Genomic DNA, 21,475 nt, shown 5'->3' with positions numbered 1-21,475 from the left:
TCTCTGTGGTGCGTTCAAGGGCCATCAGATAAAGTGCCAAAAAATGGTTTCAGCCTAATTTATGCAATTGCTGTATACACACACATATTTGTGAAAACAAACAAAAAAGATAACTGAAAAATATCAATCTGATCACACTAGTATCAATACCACACTGGTATCTTTATCTAAATTGCCCCACCCACCTATCAATCTATCTATCGACACGTTATGCAAATATATCTCTGACCTTGTCAACAAAGATCAATAAAGGAGGATCACATTGAATAGTGGAGGTGTTCCTAATGTTTTGGCTGATGGCTGTAATTGCTAATGGGGGGAAGTTGACAAAGTCAAACATAAACAATATTTGTAAATTTTGGGAAAATACTGTATGTGTGTTGGGACATTCATCAGCCACATAACCTTTTAAAGGTTTTTATTGAACAATGCCACCAAATTAGATCTCAGTAGCGCAGGGGTCACCAACGTGGTGACCGCGGGCACCAGGTAGCCCCCACGACAACATGAGGTGCCCGCAAGCCTGCTTTTCATTCAGGTTTTCAGTTAATAATGAAAGAACAGTAGAAAGAAATGCATTCTGAAATACAAAATGTGAGTTGTGGACACCAGTATTTTGTTAATGTTCTGGTAAAACAAGCATATTTGCTTTGTTTGGGTTTAAAATAAACTCTGAAAATAAATGTTACAAAAATGAGTAGCTCTTGGCCATTTTCATTTTGTAAAAGTAGCTCTCACAAGGAAAAACGTTGGTGACCCCTGCAGTAGCGTAATGCATGGACTCCCTTCCATCCATCCATTTTCTATACCGCTTGTCCTCTTTAGGATTAGGATTAGGATTAAATTTTATTGTCATTCCAAATGCACAAGTACAGGTTAACCGGTTAAGTTATTTAGCATCCAATCCATAATTGTATTGTACAGTATTCAAGTCACAGGTGAGCTGGAACCTGTCATCAATGGACATTTATGCAAATTATCATCCTAAAAGGGAATTACCGACGAGTAATAATAATAATACCATTGCAACATTTTTTTTTACATTGTGTCTTTAATGCAAAATACAAATTCTACTCCTTAAAAAGCAAATGTACCCACTGGGGTTAAGAACTGTATGTCAAGTTTATTGAGAGCCAAATATATAACTTGTTGGGGGATGAAAAGATAGCCAAATAAACCACACGTCTTTTATTCTTTTCTCTTGAACACTTGGAGGCAAACTGCATCTTCACATGTCAACTCCTGTGGAGAGAGAGGATGCATTAGAACGATGATGACAACTAGTTTGATCATATGTCATAATACCACATTTTTCATAAACAAAACATTTTGGCAGTGCTGCTGACCCACCAGGTACATTTTGTCCCCTTGGATCCAATGCTTCCAGCCTCGATTAGCTTTCTCTCCTTTCTGGGTGCAAACAAGCTTGTCCCCCTCCCAGGACACCAGACTCTAAAAGTCACCATTAAATATATTCTTTATACAGTAAACAGAAAGCTCCTACAAAATAATAATTCACATTTCCTTCATGTATTATAGGCACATGAATGTGATTTTTGCGGCAGTCTTTATTCTTGTATGCATTAAAGTGCAAAAAGGGACAAAAAGAAAACTATCCATTCATCCATCCATTTCGACACCACTTGTCTTCATTGAGGTCATGGCTGAGATGGAGCCTATCCCAGCTGACTTTGGGTGAGAGGCGGGGTACACCCTGAACTGGAAACCAGTCAATCACAGGGCACATATATACAAACAACCATTCACACTCACGGATTGGCGGAGTAATGCTACACTGATGAGACATTACCTTAGGTTACATTACCTTAACACTGCACAGAGTCAGCCATGGAATTTCTGACATGATAATGTCTGTCATGGAAGTGGTATGTCCTTCTTGTTACTTCATGTTTACAGGGCTATAATAATGGTGAAAACCCTATATAGAAAGTCATAAACAGGCTTTCTGTGGTCTAACTACAAAAATACTGTATTTCATTTATTAATATTGAATCCTACTTTGCGGGAATTCAATCCAATGAAACACGATAAACGAGGAACGACCTGTACAGTATAATGTAACAAATGCACATTTAAATTATTAATACATTGATATATTTGTACATATTTAAATGTATTACACTGTAATTTTGTATTATTATTCATTATTATATACAGTTAACAAAAATAACAAAAATAGAAACTCCTCTCAATAATAAATCAGATTTTTCTTGTACTTATAGTGTTGTGGTTCACACTGCTGCTTTTCGCACAGCCAGTGTTGGATCGACCTTCTCACTGTCCATAGGTGTGAATGGTTGTCTGTATGTGTCCTGTGATTGACTGTTGACCAGTGCAAGGTGTACCCCGCCTCTCACCCAACGTCAGCTGGGATAGGCTCCAGCTTTACCATGACCCCAAACAGGATAAGTGATATAAACTGTAGGAAGTGGACGGACGGATGGCTGGATCAATAATAATTATATTCAATATCAATATTCAATATTCAATATAAGTACAAGGAGAAGTTAGAGGCCCACTCACCTTGACAGTTCTGTTGTCTAGTCCCTTGGTGTACTCATCAAACTCCACCCCCACGGTGAAGGCCAGCTCATAGTTCCTGAAGGTGCTCAGTGTTTTGAAGTCGAATATGTCTCCCTCTTGGACCACCACTTTGGTCTGTGACAGATACGCGGCTATTTTCCTCGTTGCAAAGTCAATATCTATAGGAAGAGTGTACACACATGAACACACATTAAGTGAGACACTGAATGCGTGTTAAATTTCATCCTACCGAGTGCTTTCATGTAATCGTCAAATTTGTCATTGCTCTCCAGTATCCATTTCCCACTGAAGTCCACAGGCATGGCGGCAGATGGTGACTCTGTGGCGTGTACAGTACTCGACTTGAGGTAATGAGAGGAGGAGGTGGAAGGTGCAGGGTGCTTTTATACAAAGGGGGGGGGGGGGTGTATGAGGGCAGACAACTATTGATAAGCCACTTTATAGCTTGCATGGGATTGGCAGGGACAGCTTTTTTGGAGGGGGAGGTTGAAGACCTCACTGCACGCTCACTGGGGGAAGGTTCCTGAGGACACACACACACATAGTGCATACAGTAGTGCAGTGCAAACTTGCAAAAGTACTATTTTGTAACTCCAATGTCTGACCACCTCAGATTTGAACCCAAAGGTTGATTAAGTTCGGCTGAACTTGTAGTAACTGTCAAAAAGGACAGGACAGGACCCTGGGTGACATTTCCTTATTATAATTAAGTGTTTTGTATCAGTCAAAATAACAGCCTGCAGAGAGCAATAGCAACACATGTAACATAAAATAAACAGAGCCTGCATATATATGCATGGATGGAGACAGTCACAGGAACTAACACAAAGTCTGCATCATACAAAATAAGGCTGCTTTCTGTAAAGGCAGGCTTTTTATACAGTGCTTGTATTGGATGTCATTAGACTGTGCAGTTGTACCTAATAGAGCGCCTGCAATCTGGATAGAGGCTTTGACAATGCTCCATAATCCTTAAATCTGTATTATATAATCATCTGACTTTAAAGAAGGGCTGTTGACCGCGTATTTAAAACACTTCCTTTTCCCAAAAAGCTAGTTAATCAAAATGAAGATACATTACAAAAAAAGGCACTTGAACACTTGAAAAGAGTAGTTTTGGTTTTCTTTTATTGATTGATTCAGTTTATCAGTGACACAGTCCCAAAAGAACTGGGAGGGATATAATATATTTACACACGTATTTTTTTGGGGGGGAGGGGTAGGAACTGATATCCTGTCTCTCAACTCAGAGCTTCATTTTATAAATTTGTCTCAATGCACATATATTAAGATCAACCCGTTTGGCTCACATCACTGCATCCAGCACCAACAATGCGGCCCACCCGTCTGATATGCATGCTTAATGTAGATGTGTTGATCAAATCAGCACTCATCCTGAGTCAGTAGACAGTATTTCTGGGATGATGGCATAGAAGTACATAATCGAAGATGGATGGAAGCTTGAATGGACTACAAGGGACCTTGGATGCTGTTTCAGTTGCAGGGTGGTACCATCTTGTTGGCTATAGGAGGCACTTTAGGTCTTCTTGAAGACCTGCTTAGAGACCACTCCTGCAGCTCGCAGCTCCTGCAAACAGAGCACAACTTGAACTGAGCCCAATGTAACACAGCCTCACAGTGTGGGATGTATTGATCATACACTCTTAAACGCTGCAACCAAACTCCTTTGTTTTGCAAGTACCCGCATTTTTTTATACCTACGCTTGCCATCACAGTTTAGCTTCAGTCAGGTGGCTTGTACTTGCAGTTAATTGGCTGGTGTCCCATGTGTCCCATTCCAAATAAAAAAGTTTTGTCCACCTCGAGAAAGCTGAATACAGTCATCCTTCATTAACGGCAGTTAATTGGTTACAGACTCGACTGTGATAAGTGAATCTCTGTGAAGTTACGGCACAGAAAACCTGCTTACGATCTTCTAAATACATTTTTTAACATTATTAGAACCCTCTAGACATGTAATAAGACCCATATAGTCACGTTTACATTTGTATTACCAAACATAGTAGCTACAATGGTGTGAAAAAGTGTTTGCGCCCTTCCTGATTTCATATTTATTTGCCTGTTTGTCACACTTAAATGTTTCAGATTATCAAACACATTTAAATATCAGTCAATGACAACACAGCTGAACACAAAATGAAAATTTTAAATGAAACTTTAAAAAAAAAAATCCAAACCTACAAAAAATGTGTTTGCACCCCCAGGCGGACAGATGTGTAAAGGACAGGAAGTGACTTCGGAGGTTCAGAGTTGAGTTTTAGCTCGTCGAAGGTTATGGCCCAAACAGTAGCCTGTGTTATTATAACGATTTTGTTATTATTATTATTATTGTCTCACCGAGCACCGACACCTAGTGGCCAATGTAGAACACTACATTCACAATTACAGTAAAATGCGTCTTTTGCCTTATATTTGTATTTTAGTTCATTTAGACATTTTTATGCTTGAAAATGCTTAATATAGGCCAAGAATAAGTACAATTTGCTTAAATATGCATTTTTAAAAACTAATAATAGGCCATATTCAACCACGAAACAGAGGGCGCGGCGTTCGAACTGCAATGTAGCGAGGGACGACTGTATGACATCCTTGATCATCCAGCGGGAAAAGTCAGGCTGTGTTGCCCTTTTGAAGCTATGATATGCGGCCACTTGATGGCACTGTTGGCTGACATTTCCCCCTCTGCCTCTGCAACCTCAGCTGATTGATTAATGGTAAGCTCTTTTCCACCGATAGGAAGGTGGCGTTATGTTTCATTAGCTATGTAATATTATGACATAATTCTGGTAAAATTACTGATTTTTTTTTTCATTTTTGCTGTTGTTTCTTGTTTAATTGTATTTTTAGAAGAATAAAAAAACAGCCACGGGATGCAAACGACCCCTGCAATGCACTTTGGACACATTTGCTTTAAATCACGAAGTACTGTAGTCATCCCTCACAATATCATGGTTAGATTATCGCTCCCTCGCTGTAACGCGGTTTTACAAAAATGAATTAATGAAATGATCGCTGTGCCATGGTCGACTATGGCGTATTATTTCTACAATGAAATTTAAGTTAATTCCTCTTGTTTATACATTCACGTACGCACTAATATACTTGGGAAACAGTTAGGCACCAAAAACAATGTATTTGAGCTTCTCAAATTTTAATTAAAAATTAAATTTACCTTTCTTTGTAGAAAGGCGCTTTGTGAAAGTAAGTACATCTACTTGTATTCATTGACAGCGTAGCCTTGACACATCCAATATGGCGGCGACGTTGACGTATCGCAGCAGTGGATAAACCTACTCGATGCGGCGTCTGTATATATCTGTGGCTAAAGACATGGCCGTCTCTTGTGTCCCTGCAGTGATCCCGTAGCCTGCGCATTACGGTATAACAGAAGTGTAAAGGTGACTAAAGGGGTGTTATTTCATGTCTGCAGGGCTCTAATAATGGTAAAGATTGTATTTAGAAACTCATAAACACGTTTTCTGTGCTCTAACTACGAAAATCTTCCATTTAGTAATACTGAATCCGACTTTGAAAACTGAAACCAATTAATCCAATGAACGGGAGGTGACTGCATTCATTAGTTTTGGCTTTTTGTGCTGTCTTGCAATAGCAGTTCCTACCACCAGAGGTCACGGTTGCTCTAAAATGAAACGCTCCTCCAAGCAGCCCAGTGCAAAGGCCTCACCTATGATTATTCTTTCTACGTGAAAACATTAGTTGGGCATCACTTCAACAAAATAAGTTGGCTGATTGGATTTAGTTGAAGCATTGATAACAGTAATCACACGGAAGGAAATCTGATAATGGCAAGCTAATGATATTGGTCATTCCATTGTAAGTTCTTTTTAGGTGTTAATGCTTCCATTACAGACCACAGTGGGGTATATGATGAATCCAAGAGAAGTTATTGATGTGCTTGTATTAGAAATTACAGCTACAAAATGAAGGCAATTGTGAGTGGGTAGCAAATGTTAATAAATATTCTTGATGACGAAACACAAAATGCAAAAATAAATGAGTTTTTATCTCACATTTTCAATTTTTCTTCCATTTGATTTGGACTCTGGTGTGCACATCACAGATTTAAAGTTAATCAAAGTGAGTTGCATGAGAAAATGTATGCGCTGAGAGGCATTTAGGATTTGGATTAAAGTGTCCAAATGTGTGATTAATATTCATGGCAGGGTGTGATGTGTTCTTACCAGATGAAGCTCATCTCCTTCCACCCAGTGGGTCCAGCCTCTTCCTTCAATCTCTCCTTTCTGCACACACACCAGCTTGTCTCCCTCCCAGGTGATGGTGGTCTGAATTTACAGGTCAGGACGGCAGACATTTAAGCACAGTACTGTATATCTAAAAGGATGGTTCACAAATTTAAGCATATGTACGATGCTGCGCGATGGCCTTCCAACGTTCCGATAAAATCAGCTAATAAATGATGTATGTGACCTTCATTTACTCTCAGGCTTTGAACAGATTGCATCTTATCTCTAATCAGCAAACAAAAAGCGTATTTCTCTCTCAAGGAATAACAGATAATCTTTGATCCCTTTCAGTATTTGGCGTTCCAGTCTGATTACATAAAATGGGCTTATTTCTAATAACAAGAATCGTTCTTCTTACCTGATTACATCTGCTGCACATTAACATTTGCAGCTGTATGACTGAAAGACTGCTTTAATGCACAATTAGCACACTCATACATTGTGTGGAAATAAAGTGTCTTTTATAGAAGATAATGATTCTCATTTTAGTCTCAGACTGTATCTTTATTTTTTATGATTGTGGAGAGCATCATGTTTCACATCTGGTTCCCTTTTTTAGCTACAGGAGAGAGGAAACAATGTTAGAAACACCCCTCAGAATGATGGATTGCACCACTTTAAGCACTTAAGTCACAATTAATAATGAAGATGATGAAATTACAAGCAAAACATTATAGCTATAAATGTTTTTTTTATATTTATGTTGTTGTCTTGAATTGCGATAAAGTAAAAAAAAAAACCCACCACTTTAAGCACAATAATGAACATATTGTTAAATAAGCATCTCTTTTACTGTACGTCCGTTCCATTGATCTCGTTAAATTCTAGCAAGTCTACCATTTGTGGGGGCCAGCTGGTCTACATGCGCTGCAAAAGCTGAAATGGAAGCAAGATAAAATATCTGAAATTCACTGATTCATTCATTTTCTATGCCGCTTGTCCTCATTAGGGTCGTAGGATATGCCAGAGCGTATCCCAGCTAACTTCATGCGAGAGGCAGGGTGGACCTTGGATTGGTCGCCAGCCAATCGCGGGGGAAAATATCTGAAATCAAGGTCGAAAATATTTATTTTGGACTAACACATTTTTTTTCATGATATGTTCGACTAATTTGTTTATTTAAAGTACTATGTACTAAAAACTGAAATATATCACTTCAAATAAGCAAAATAATCTGCCAAAAGAAAATACAAATTTGACTTGCCAAAACACTACAAATTAATTAATTAATTTTTCCCCCATCTGGTGCTTATTTTAAGCAATACAACAATACTATGTTTATGGTTAATTGGTTCCAGACACAGCTGGGACAAGTGAATTTTCGCAAAGTAGCATTCCTTATTTAGAAATGGAATGTTTTTGCAGTTAGAGCATAGAAAACCTGTTTATGACTTTCTAAATATGGTTTTTAACATTATTAGATGTGAAATAACACCCCTATAGTCACCTTTATACTCGCATTACCCAATATAGTAGACATAAGAACAGAAAATAAGACATATTAGACATAAGTAAGACATAACATAGACTCACACATGAGCATTGGGATAGTGTCTTTTTATGGGCATCGTACTTCCTGCGGTGGCTATGGTCTCAACAATGTAACATTACTGACACCTAGTGACCAGTGTAGCAAGCTACATATAACCTCTTTAAATGCAGCTTCTGAATGCCTTATATTTGTATTTTCAGTCAGACGTTTTTATGCTTAAAAATGCTAAAATGCTCAATTTAGAATATGTAAAATTAGCTTAAATATGTATATTTTTGACTAATAATAGGATGTAGTCAACCACAAAACAGCGAAAAATTATTTATTTTGAAAAAACTGTGATAAAGTGAAGCCATGAAACTTGAACCATGAAGTGGTGAAGGACTGTATTTCATATACATATTAATTTTGTGTATAGCGTATATTGTTGTAGACCACCCTATTCACAAACCAGTGCCGCATGGTCTGCTACGTGGTACCCATATTGCAGAAGAGGTGGTTTAATAGTGAAATTGCTATACAACATAAATAGCTGCTATTTATACTCACCATGCATTTCCTATCATCCACGCCAGACAAATCCTCCTCAAACTCTTTGCCAACATAGAAATCCATGTTGTAGTTTTTGAAGGTACTGAGGGTTTTGATGATTATGTGATCCCCTTCGTGGGCGATGTCCTTGTCAGGCTTCAGCAAAGTGGCGATTTTCCTAATGGCAACATTAACATCTGCAGAAAGAACATGCACTATTATTTGTTTGCATCCATACTGCGCTAAACGCTATTTTGCTTAGTGAGGTGGTGGTGTGTGAACCCAAATGCAATTCAAGCAAGAGGTCAAACTGCAGACTGACCTAGAGCCTTGAGGTACTCCTCAAAGTTGTCGTTGGAGATCATTTTCCAGTATCCGTTCAGATCCACAGGCATTTTGGCGTCTTCTCCGGGGGTTCCCTTACTCTGAGTGGGCGAGGAGGTCGACTGTGGAAGGCCACTTGTGCTGGAGTGCAAATCCTGCTCTCACAATCTCCCATTTGAACCCAACTCAAATCTAATCCGATTACCTGCCGGGTTTCATTTTTTTAATGGAAAACACAGCTCGCACCTCCCACTTCTGTGCTCACGTAACACCCCCATTCCTCACTATGATATGCTGGAACCCACAGGCCCACATAATATACAATGCACTATGTGTGCTTTATCTGGCAATATGCTTACTATGCCTGTGAGGGATTAGGATAAAAGAACTTCCTTTAGAGCTACATATGTAATTCCATGTGAGCACTGATTTATGCTCATAGCGGGTTCTTTTCAGTAAAAGCAGTAACTCAAGTGAATACAACACAACCTGAATGATGAGTTACCCTCGCACAAACAGCACAATTCAGTCTGTCAAGCCTTTAGCCGCATTAAATAACTTATTTCATTTGGAAATCTCACATAGTGAGATAGATGCAGCCAAATTCTATGAGTGTAGAAACCCACACTCTCTTTAAAAGGACACACCCGTCATTACCAGTAGCAAGGAGCTGCCGAGAAATGCATCCTGGAGCTGAGCAACTGTCAGATTACTTTAAGAAGACTGAATGCCTGTCGGACACCCACTGTGGATGCTGATGAGCAGCTAAAAAGATAATTGTCATGATGTATTAGAGAGACTGGAGGAACCTGGAGAAAAAGAAGAGTCAAAAGTATTTTACTGTCATATGCAGTTAAAGCGCGATTTTACACGCAAGAAGAATCTTTCTTTGCATTTGTGCTGTGAATGTGAGTGGAGAAAAAAGGAAATGTAAGCACATACGGTGCCTCACAAAAGTGACTCCACATCTCATGTTTCTCCAAATATCTTTTCAATACTGAAGAAATGACATTTTAATACATTGGAAAGTAGTCCAGTGTACATCTTGGATAACAGTGTAATTTTAATTTAAATGGCTAACTGGCCCAATGTGGACATTTTCTCATAGGGGGGTACCAATCCAAGCCACTTTATTTATAAACAGTTTCCAAAGTGCTTCACAGACTAGTAAAACCATAAATAGCAAGAAGTAAAAGTACAAATTACTACAGTAAAAACTAACAGATCAAATAAACACAAATACACATCCATCCATCCATTTTCTATGCCGCTTCTCCTCATTAGGGTCGCGGGGGTACTGGAGCCTATCCCAGCTGACTTCAGGCGACAGGCGGGGTACACCCTGGACTGGTCGCCATGAAATGGCAGGGCACATATAGACAACCATTCACACTCACATTCATACTTATAGGTAATTTAGGGTCTCCAATTAACCTAACATGCATATTTTTGGAATGTGGGAGGAAACCGGAGTACCCGGAGAAAACCCACACACGAGGAGAACATGCAAACAGACATGTCCAAACGTAGGTTCAAACCCAGATCTTCTGGATCTCCTGACTGTGTGGCCAACATGCTAAGCACTAGGCCACCGTGCTGCCATTGCAATATATTGTCTTTTTTAAATTTATTGTACTTTTCTCAAAAGTAATGTTAAAATCTCGTCGTCTCCTTCTCGTGGACCCAATCTTGTGTATCGCCTTGTCGAGTGTCTCGTGACACTCCTAGTAGACTGCAGACTTGATGTACTACAAAAGCAATTGATGAGGTATGTTAATCAGATGTGTTCTATGTACTCAGTGGCTATCAAAGTTTTGTTTAATTGTAAAGACACTTTATGGACACCCTGTATATTTTCAGCCTGGATATGGTAAAAATAATCATGAAGTAGTATGAAATGTGTCTTCTCACATAAAGCGACTGAAAAAAACAGCAGTCAAATAATACAATTTTGAATATATACTTTATTATCAAACTTCCCCATAGCAAAGCATGGCAACATTTAGGAGATAAAGATAAATCCAGAGGAGCACAGGCAGGTGAAGATGCTCTGTAGTCCATCAGTTTTCTTGGCAGCTTTTGCAGGTTGTGCAAATCACACTACAGTAGAGTGTAAATTAAATCCCTCAATCCCGACTGAAGAGAAGCATTCATCTGTGACTGAATTCATACTCCAAGGGCGTCCATGTTGAGCTCAGTGTTGTTGCACTCATTTCAGTCATGCAGACTCTCTCTTGGCTGCTGGGCTTATTGGAAGTTTTCCACCTTGCAGAATGACCACACTGTGATTGTGGCTCAAGTACTAGCTTCATAGTGGAAAGATGCAGAGTGAGGCCTCTGTGAGCTTGAAGAGCTGGTGCATCATCAGCGAGTGGAACCCGTCCCACGTCTCTGAAGACAAGCATTGATCTGTGTCAGTCGTCCAGACTCTCCACTGGTTGATGTGCCTGCTTGGCGAGTGGCCTCAGAGCCGTGCCCTCATTCCTCCTCTCGCTGTCCTCAGTGTAGAGGTGGTGCTGCTGAATGTATTCTATCACAGAGTCTGGGATAAGGTATTTGACGCTTGTTCCCCGTCTGAGAGCCCGCCGGACCTCTGTGGCACTGGTCTCATTCCTCACCCATTCTTTCACCTGGAAGATGTTTTGTCTGTGGCGCCAAAGTGTGTCCGATTCGTGCACCACCTGCTCTGGCTGCAGTCCCCCTCGACTGACGCACACCAGACCGAAGTGCCCGACCACTTCCTTCATGTGGTCGTCCCGCCACAGGCCTGGGATCTTGAAGGTGTCTAGGAAATCAGCTCCACACAGCAGCTTCAGCTGAGGAGGAGCGCCTGGGGGGAGAAGTGGAAGAAGTGCAGCATAATCAGTGGATAAGCCCATTCAGCTGAGTGTCTGCTCAATCACACTTTAGCAATCTAATAATAGTGAACAATGTCCAAAGGGCCTTTGTCCTTTGGAGGTTTCATTAAAGGGTAATTACTGTACCAAATTGAAGACTCCTTCAAAGGCAGCCCTTTACTTTGCATTTTTTTTTGAAAATATACATCTACTAGGCCTGAAATGTCCAAAAACTGTTTGCACAACACAGCTCAGTCCTGAAAAATATTCAATATGGCAGCACGAAGCAAAGGGAATACAAGTATTGGATTTTTACTCCATGCATCTAACACCAGATATACTAAACTTTGTGGGACCTTAAGACCTTAAAACAGGGGTTTGGATGATCGATATCGGAATCGGCAGCATAAAACTGGCAGCAAATCGGAGCATCTCTCGCTATTAATGAGGAAAAAAAAATCCTGACTGTATACAAACTATGAAATGGACACTCTTCTGATAAGTTTTGGGGTTGAGAAGTTTTTGCATAATCCAGTAAACAAACCCACAGGTTGCATGTTCTGGGAAAATATGCCTGAAGAGTTGAACAAAACTTGGATTTGAAACTATCACAATGCGTGACGTCAGCAAAGTTCTTAGAGACATCAGCGCTTTTTCCTTGGATTTTTTTTGTGAAGCCAACACAGAAGGGATATGAATGAATATGTTCTAACACTGCTTGGTAACAGACAGGCATGTATTAATAATATTCGTGTTCCAGTTCCCTTAGACTTAGACAGACTTTATTGAACCACAAGAGAAATTGCTTGGTTACAGTGCTCAATTACAGAAGAAAAAGAAAAACACTCTTAAATAAAATGCAGTGCGATATGAATAAAATATAATACAGTAAAAACAATAGATGATGAACAAGATTAACAAGATTTGAACAAAATTTGGGTGTTATTTCATGTTTACAAGGCTCTAATAATATTAAAAAACACATCTAGAAGATTGTAAACAGGTTTCCAATGCCATAACTACAAAATAATCAATTTATTAATATTGCAGCCTACTTTGTGGAAATTCACTTATCATGATTTGGTCTGGAACCAATTAACCACAATCAACAAGGAACGACTGTATTTTAATTTTATTTTACCGTGCTTAGCTTCTCTTTATCCTTATAATACAATTAGGAATGTTAAAATGTTATTTCACCCATTTCCTGTACAGTTAACAAAGCTTTTATGATGGAGACACTTTATGCAACTGATTGTGAACAGAACATTGGAATCCACGCTTAAATGGCTAAATTAGATGTCTAAATATCAGTTGTGCTTGATAAAGGGTTGATACATGTCTGATGAGCTTTTTGCTGTGCAACCATGCTAATGCAAGTTTCCTGTAGTTGTGAAGTGGTTCGTTCAAAGGTAATGCATCCAGCACACGCACGCACACACGCATGAGCACAGTCTTAAAAGCAGCCTATTAAAACAATCCCTAATACAAGCAGGAGACTTTTTCTCTGCACGTGTTACAGCACATTACACGGACACAAATCCTTCACGCTGACTCTGTAAGCTTATAAAATATGTGTTAGAGCAGAAAATGCAGAAGAAGAAAAGGTTTTACTGAGCACTGTGTGCTTTTGTACTTTCATACCATTGGCGCACTGCCATCAGCTCACGGCAATATTCATGTTGCTTACAGAGAGGACATTGCAGCGCTCCTAAAAATGCACGTTTGAAACATTTTGTGGATTATTCTCGTCACGTGGAATCTATTTTACCATTTCACACTCACATTGTATACTTGGGAAAACAGTAAGACACATAACATAACATAAAATCCCCCCAAAACAGAAGATTTTCTGAGTAGTAGTGTCTTACTTTGAGAAGGGCTGCTGCTTCCATTGGAGTCTTCATGTGTCCTCTCTTCATAATCCTTTAGAATACGACTGTAATGATACCTGTCCAACATGCAAGGGTATGAGAGGGAGGTTATATAAATCCATGTGTATGATAAACACCAATAAAAGTATCCTTGACTAATTCTACATAATTCTTTGAGAACTTGTGTCAGACTTAATTGAATCAGCATGCGTGACAAAGGCAAAAACTTGTGATACAAAACCCCCCCCCGTTAAGCTTCTTACATGTTTTTCTATTCCAGTGCAGTGAGATGACGCAGGAGGTTGCGTGCTGTCAGCAAACAACGGGCCACTTTATGACACGATCAGCACCCACGTTGCGCAAACAGGGCTCAGAAACAGCCACACAACCATGTGAGGGGGAGGGGCAACACTAATAAGGAGATTTGCGTGAAACTGTGAGAATGTGTTAATTGGGAAAATGAATAAACGGGCAGGGAGGGGGTTGTTGAATGATGCATGTTGAATGTGCCCAAATTAGCACTGAGAACAAACTCCAAAGTTTGTACGGTGGAAGTTTGGTTAGCGTCATTAATTTGTTCCAGAAGGTCTGACTCTAACCAAAATGGACGCTAACTGAATCAACTTTTCCCCATAGGAAATAATGTAAATCCAATTAATCCATTCGAGAAAGCCAAAATGTTAACAGCTGCCACAGCTACATCATCATCTGCCAAGGATATTGTGTGTGTGTGTGTGTGTGTTTTTTTAAAATACAACTTTGTTAATAGACTTCAGTGTGTGTCAGTAATTTTTTTAAACATTTTGAGCACATTCAACAACACAATAATAATGATAACCGTGATAATTTTGGTCACAATAATCATGATATGAAATTCTCACATTACATCCCTCGTATAAAGTGTAAATCTTGTTTCTGGTGTGCAATAGGTGTGTTGTTATAGTGTTATTATAATTATTTTTAAGTTTCCTTATTACTTTGTAACTATTGCATTCTATTTTTTCATTAGGTTATGTTTACTTTTTGTCCTGTTTATACTGTAGCCTGTTCTTACTGTACGTCAATTTTACACTGCAACCGTGGAAATTCCTCAATGTGGGATAAATAAAGTCCATCATATCCTGTCCTCAAGAATGAATTAGTTGGCATAATATAAAAAGCAGCAAGCGTGAATTTCTGCTTTCCAAATAGTGAACCCACATTTGAATGTACTTTATAGCAATTTGTTTACTAATAAGATGACAAATATCGTGTTATCATGTTAAGAGTGGTTGTAGCTTGAACTCCCTAAATAGTCAACATGTTAAAAACTGTTGTCATTCAAAACAGCTGAAACCGTCTGTCTTTATTCTTATGTTGCAGTTTTGTACCTCATGGTGACCACCGTTTCAGTCCAGTCAGGCTGCTGGCTCTCCCATTCATCGACTGTGACCCAGTTTGAGCTCTGCAGCGCAAGCTTTGCCATAGCAATCCTGTGCTTTGCCAGCACCAGGCCTTGCTTTCCATAGCTGTCACTGACAGGAGACACGATGCCACCCACCACCTGGTACTGGCCTGGAGGGAGAGAATATTCATTCACTTTTTCTAGGTCAGGATAGTTGACGCAGAGGTGGAATAAACAATCTTATTGTTTAAAAGATGACACCGATGGCACTACTTGTGTCTTTATGATTTTTGAAAAATGAACTTTAACATTTATTATGGCCGTTGTAGATCGGACGTTTTGACATTTACGTCAAATATGTTCAAGGTTGTTGCAACAGACGAGAGACACTCCAACGTCCAGGGAATATGCTGCTCCCTAGTGCTCCATGTGTCATGTTTCACCTTATGCTCCTCCTGTTTTTGCCCTCTGCTATGCCATGCCTTCATGGTGCTTTTTAGTGACTGTTCTTTACGCGCCATAGTCCTTTGTTTTTCCCTCTATGGACTCAATTAAAAGACTTTATTCTGCACACCTGCCTCTGCATCTGAGGTCCAGTACTTGTCTGCACCTAACACCATGAGTGTAAAATGAAAACCTGGTTCCTTTGAAAGCATTAAAAATGCTTCACCAGAACATTTCACAGTTAAAATACTAAGCAGTCACAATATGAACTTTATGTAACTTGTTTGTAGATTTGCAGGTTTTTTTTTTGTAATAAAGTAATAATGTAGGAGCATATTTAAGCTTTCCATTTTTTCTTAATTATACAATGAAATAAATTGAATGCATCTTGATCCTTGATCCTTCATCCTGGACATAAAACCATCATTATGTAGGCATTACCCATTAAGGCCTATGGTTACCTTACTGTATATCATTTCCATTAACTGGCATATAATACCTGACAGCGCACTATGTGAATAATTATATGTCACCCAACATGACACAGTCCACAGTCCTACCGGTTACATGTGCCCTGAAAACCTCCCCAGGAAGGCGTTCGGGAGGCATCCTGACCAGATACCCGATCTACCTCATTTGGCTCCCTCTTCACCATAACGGACCGATGCAGAGTCCGCATCACTGCAGACACCGCACCAATCCGCCTGTCGACCTCACGAGGCATACAAACAGGAATTGACAACACAATGTCTGAATGATTGATGAAATTTTGAAAATGAAATGTATTTTAATAACCATTGCTTTTATAATGACCGTATTTCCTCAAAGAGTGGGCAACCCCAAAAACAGCTTACTTTTCCGCCCTCAGTAAGCACAATTACTTCAGTTCAAAGACCCTATTGTTCATACACAGACATTGAAGAGTTAGCTGCTGATCTCTATTGCTAACCAAAACAGCAACACCTACTAAGGCACGTGAACAATTTCTAAATTGAATTAAAGTATGGAGTCTTGTTACAATGAAGGAGACCTGAGTCAGTTAAAAAGCTGGTTTGCAGCATGTTCCTGTTCTGCAGCACAAAAAAGAAAACCCACCTGCATCACATCCACACAGAGGTCTCTCCGGGACCATTTCTGTTTGGCCATACAAACAATGCCATGCATTTGTGACTCAGTCTTGTCTAGTTATTAATACACTGAATGCATCCAAATGTGTCCTAATCAATCAATCTCAACTCCCAGCCGGAAGTCGTTCTCCCCCAGCTCTGTCGCCCCTCTATGATGTCATCACCGGTTGACCCTGCAGTTCTTCACAAACTAACACAGCTATACCACAAAGTCTCTGTTTGTATTGAGTACGGCTGCAAAATAACCCACAATGGGGCCAAAAAAAGTTGCAAGTGCCAGCACTTTCAAACAATTGAGAAACGCAACTGAATTTAAGAAAGAAGTTGTCGTAAAGTACGATGGTGCCGTCTCTCTTCCCATCTTCCCTCTCTGCTCCTTGCCAACAAGAGTCTTCAATCAAGGTAAAAGTGATGTTAAATGTTATTTATCCTTTTCATTCATCATTTGTAAGCTCACATCGTTTTCTGCATGTAAAACTATAATTGTTCTATAGTAAAAGTGTTTTGTGGCGACATCTTTGGGTGTCTGGAAAGGATTGATTGGATTTACATTGTTTCCCTTGGGAAATATTGTTTTGGCTTTTGTACACTTTTGGACTTTTGGTTTTGGACGGACCATTTGCAATGGATTAATATCGAAAACTGAGGTATCACTGTATATTATTTAAACTAAGCATAATTAATTATTTCAAAAAAACAATATTCCATCCATCCATTTTCTGTGCCGCTTATCCTATATAGGTTTAAGGGGGTATGCTAGAGCCTATCCCAGCTGACTTCGGGCAAGAGGCGGGGTACACCCTGGACTGGTCGCCAGCCAATAGCAGGGCACATATAGACAAACAACCATTCACACTCTTGTTTTTTTTAATATTATTTGATAAAGGCACCTTTCAACGTCTCCAGCAACTACATGAGGAGATATGTTTTTTTTTTAAACATAATTTTTCGTGACACTGTTGTTATCCTGATTGACTCTTTGTTACCTGTTTACCTACCAAGTCAACTAGTTACAGACACGTTACTCACACATGACATCTGACCTGTGCTGTGCAGGTGGTCTCTGGCCAGCTCAAACAGCCTCATGTGCTGGTTGGTGATGGGATTGAAGGAGCCACAGGCTAACAAGACTAGCGGCACACGCTGGCTAGGCATTTTGGTGAATGCCCCCCTCAAGATGGCAGAACAACCTTGACAGGAAAAGAAATAAAAATTATTCTGAACACTGAATACAAAAGGAAGCCTCCTATTAAGTGTATGTGCCTTCCAGTTGACTCGATTGTGTACATTTGTCGAAGCGTATCTACTCGTATCCAAGTCAAACAACAATACCTTTATGTCTATGATGTCATGTTGAGCACATGATCACGTATCTACAGTATGTGCCCAAAGCAGCTATACAATACATAATATTACATTTGGACACTTTAATATAGAACATTAGACATTATGTAGTCCAAGGAACATCATCTGGCGGCCCGTGGGCCACATCTGGCCTGCAAGAACCTTCCATCCGTCCCCCAGAATAAAATTATTGAATCCATGATAGAGTCATGGCACTACATTTATTGCAGGTGGGTCATTTTACTGTGAAAATCCAAGATTGGTAATGGTAATGGTTTCATTTATTTGAACATGCATACAGGTTACAATAGAATGCATCACATATTACGAGTCACTGTTCCACATGTCCAAAAGGAGTAGGAAAGTTTATTTAATCCTACCCCCCCATCCGTTTTACATCAATTGCAATACATTTGTTCACTTCCTGTATTCCAAATGCACTCTCTTCTGGTTGAATGCATAGGAAAATGATAAGGTAATGTAATAATGTGGTAAAATAATAGTCACATTTCTTGTCCTGTAACTACTTCATGTGACAATCATAATAAATAATTGTACAAAATAAACTTAACAAACATAGTTGATTATGGGTGAATACTGACAATGAACTCACAAAAATGAAGAGTTAGTAATAACGGTGGTAGTGATTAGACGTAGAATTGACAAATAAAAATAGAACAGAACATAGTTGGATAATGGGTGAGTACTGGCAAAGTACTCGCATACGAATGAAGAGTAAGAACTGACAAGAATGAAGAGTTAGTAGTGTTTAGAGATAGCATTGTATGCATACAGTGTTTCAAGATTCTTCTTCCTTGTACTTTGCAAACATCAACTGCTTGTATTGTTTCTTACAATCGCTCATGTTAGTGCTCTGTTTGAGTTCCTTGCTCAATCCGTTCCATAATTTCATTCCACATACTGAAATGCTGAAGGTTTTTAGAGTTGTTCTCGCATATAAACGTTTTAGGCTTAAGTTTTCTTTAAGGTCATATTTCTCCTCTCTTGTCCTCTTCTTGACATTTTGGGGTTGCAGATTTCTGTTTGTTTTATGCATAATTTTAGCTGTTTGAAAATAAATTAGATCATCAAATTTGAATAATTCTGAAATTATTGACTAAATTGACTAAAACAGAGGATTTGTATGTTTTCTATAACGGTGTTATGGATTATCCTAACTGATCTTTTTTGTAGTACCTTTAGCGAGTGAAATGTACTTTTATCGTACAAATCTCCACACAATAACTTAGATATGGTAATACCAGAGAACAATAGAGAGTATGACGTTATTTTTGATCGAGGACGAATTTTGCTTTATTCAATATTGTGGTATTTCTCGCCACTTTGTGTTGTATATTTTTAATGTAAGATTTCCATCTATAATGACACCCTGAAATTTACTTTCATTCACCCTTTCAATGATTGGATTAAATCTTAAGTGTAATAGTTATAGTACAATAAGTGCACTCAAATAAGGTGACTGGTTTTGTGATGACATAGGTTAGGTTTGGTTTGATACAAAGTGAATTATATGTGTGTGCATCATGTGACTTCATTTATCACGTCCCCATTTGAGTCTCCAGTTGCCACTGCCTCCAATATATGTGTACAAATGTGTTTTTTTGTTCTTTTTTTTTTTGAAGTACAACAATGGTGTAAAACGTGAAACACGCTACTTTCAGGCCCTGTTTTATGCATATGCAACTTTTAATAAATTAAACCCCTTATTACTGACGGGTAGTTGTAGGTTTGTAAAATTGTAAAAAGACTCTGGACTTTTGTGACTAGCTGAACGCTAATATGAGTCTGTTAACACTGACAAAGGCTATAAAATTATACAATAAAATAGTACCGTACTTAGGATACAATATGTTGTAATATCATCTGGCCCTCGCAGTGTCTGCCGAGAACCCTTGGACAAATGTACCCATGATCCACTTTAGAACCTGTGACCTGATATAGAAACTGTACTTGACTATTGTTGATATTCACGGTGACTGTTTCTTAAGAGTTTCTTCATTGCAATATGGGAGTGATATTTGAATACTTTAAATAATCAAAAGTTAAATGAAAGTTAAGTAAATGATGAGCAGATCATTTCACAACACAGATTTGCAAAACTACGTCCCTAACTACCAACCGTCGTTTTCCTGTGGGTTTACGCCAATGGAATGGGAAAACGTACCTTGAATGTAGTTGTTCCTTTTCAAAATTGTTTTTGCGCTGGCCATCGTGTTTATTTTGAGGAGGTTTTACTCGGAGAGAGCAACCACAACAAATGCCTACCAGGAGGCGTCCATCTTGTTTTTTCGGATGTGACGTCATCCACACGCCGAATTCCGATTTAATTAATTTTAAGCATCTTATTTTTACACATCTTCACTAAAAAAGAACACAGATTATATTCAAAAGCTATATAAATTTCAACATATTAAAGGAAAGATATTAAAAGACATGTTCACCCTTGTTTTTCCAAATTTTAGCATGTGTGTCACACAGTTTTAGCTCCGTCTATATGCAAAAGGTTGTTGTTTGGTTCCCCACCTAAACGAGGTTAAAGTGCGGCTCCTAGTGGACAAACAGTAATTAAACAATGAGCTGTCCGTGGTGCTAAATCACAATGCAATGCTGTACATGAATTGGGTCTTACTAACGGTCGATATTTGACCAATTGTTATTCCTACTTGATTTTCAAATAATAGATGATCAAACTATATTTAATTGTAAACGTGTTCTAGCAACTTCTGTCATTGTAACAAAAATAACTTTTGACCAGTCACGCAGCAATTGTCAAAAAAGTACTTGGCAATTTAATGATAAGTTAAAAGCTTAAATCAAGAATTGAAGATTGTACAGGTGAAAAGCGAAGACCAACCAGTCATGTATGCATGAGTGAAACGAGGTCTTTTAAAGCACGGCAATTAAAAATAAAAATAGCTGCTACTATCAGAGTGAAATCCACTTCTTATCCCCTTTTGGAGTGATTGATGATCAGAGGTGAGAAAGGTAAAGGAACTCTTTGCTCATTATATAATTTCCCTCTCCGCGCTCAGCTTTAAATCTGCATCCACTTTCCATGGAAAAAAAAACAACCTTGGAATAATTGTGTTTGAGGCGACTCTATTCACATGTGAATATAATTAGTGTTTTTCTGCATATGTGTATTTGTGTTCACTTGAGGTTTGCCTCCCTTCTCTCTAATCCCCAGAACACACACCCACACCCAGGAGAAGAGGAAGAACAAAGAATAATTGAGCGACATAGGGC

The 21,475-nt window shown here is 38.9% G+C and overlaps 2 protein-coding genes across 2 annotated transcripts; both read right to left on the bottom strand.

Annotated features, from left to right (window-relative positions):
- Positions 1-452: 452 nt before the first annotated feature.
- Positions 453-20,517, bottom strand: LOC129177347 (uncharacterized). Its single transcript, XM_054768384.1, has 12 exons — positions 20,394-20,517; positions 17,908-18,054; positions 15,280-15,463; positions 13,907-13,986; positions 11,616-12,028; positions 9,197-9,320; positions 8,893-9,071; positions 6,789-6,890; positions 2,795-2,945; positions 2,545-2,723; positions 1,351-1,452; positions 453-1,242 (listed from the first exon to the last, which is right to left on the bottom strand). Exons 1-12 carry the CDS (start codon positions 20,437-20,439, stop codon positions 1,189-1,191), a joined length of 1,761 nt encoding a protein of 586 aa, XP_054624359.1. The 5' UTR covers positions 20,440-20,517; the 3' UTR covers positions 453-1,188.
- rbp1.1 (retinol binding protein 1, cellular, tandem duplicate 1) lies at positions 3,677-9,364 on the bottom strand. Its single transcript, XM_054768573.1, has 4 exons — positions 9,197-9,364; positions 8,893-9,071; positions 6,789-6,890; positions 3,677-4,153 (listed from the first exon to the last, which is right to left on the bottom strand). The coding sequence occupies exons 1-4, from the start codon at positions 9,267-9,269 to the stop codon at positions 4,103-4,105; spliced, it is 405 nt and encodes a 134-aa protein (XP_054624548.1). The 5' UTR covers positions 9,270-9,364; the 3' UTR covers positions 3,677-4,102.
- Positions 20,518-21,475: the final 958 nt, after the last annotated feature.

Source organism: Dunckerocampus dactyliophorus, chromosome 2, assembly GCF_027744805.1.
Source record: "Dunckerocampus dactyliophorus isolate RoL2022-P2 chromosome 2, RoL_Ddac_1.1, whole genome shotgun sequence".
Classification (NCBI taxonomy): domain Eukaryota; kingdom Metazoa; phylum Chordata; class Actinopteri; order Syngnathiformes; family Syngnathidae; genus Dunckerocampus; species Dunckerocampus dactyliophorus.
This window is presented reverse-complemented; position numbering and strand designations above follow the sequence as displayed.

Bases quoted from the DNA above. Each gene is read 5' to 3' on its own strand.
- rbp1.1 (XM_054768573.1), bottom strand. From the start codon at position 9,269: ATGCCTGTGGATCTGAACGGATACTGGAAAATGATCTCCAACGACAAC. The intron at 9,072-9,196 runs GTCAGTCTGCAG...TTCTTTCTGCAG, and splicing joins GGAGTACCTCAAGGCTCTAG to ATGTTAATGTTGCCATTAGG. The intron at 4,154-6,788 runs GTAAGAACACAT...CTCTGTTTGCAG, and splicing joins AAGGAGATGAGCTTCATCTG to GAGCTGCGAGCTGCAGGAGT.
- LOC129177347 (XM_054768384.1), bottom strand. From the start codon at position 20,439: ATGGCCAGCGCAAAAACAATTTTGAAAAGGAACAACTACATTCAAG. The intron at 12,029-13,906 runs GTAAGACACTAC...TTCTCCCCCCAG, and splicing joins AAGCAGCAGCCCTTCTCAAA to GCGCTCCTCCTCAGCTGAAG. The intron at 2,724-2,794 runs GTAGGATGAAAT...CTCTTCCTATAG, and splicing joins CGATTACATGAAAGCACTCG to ATATTGACTTTGCAACGAGG.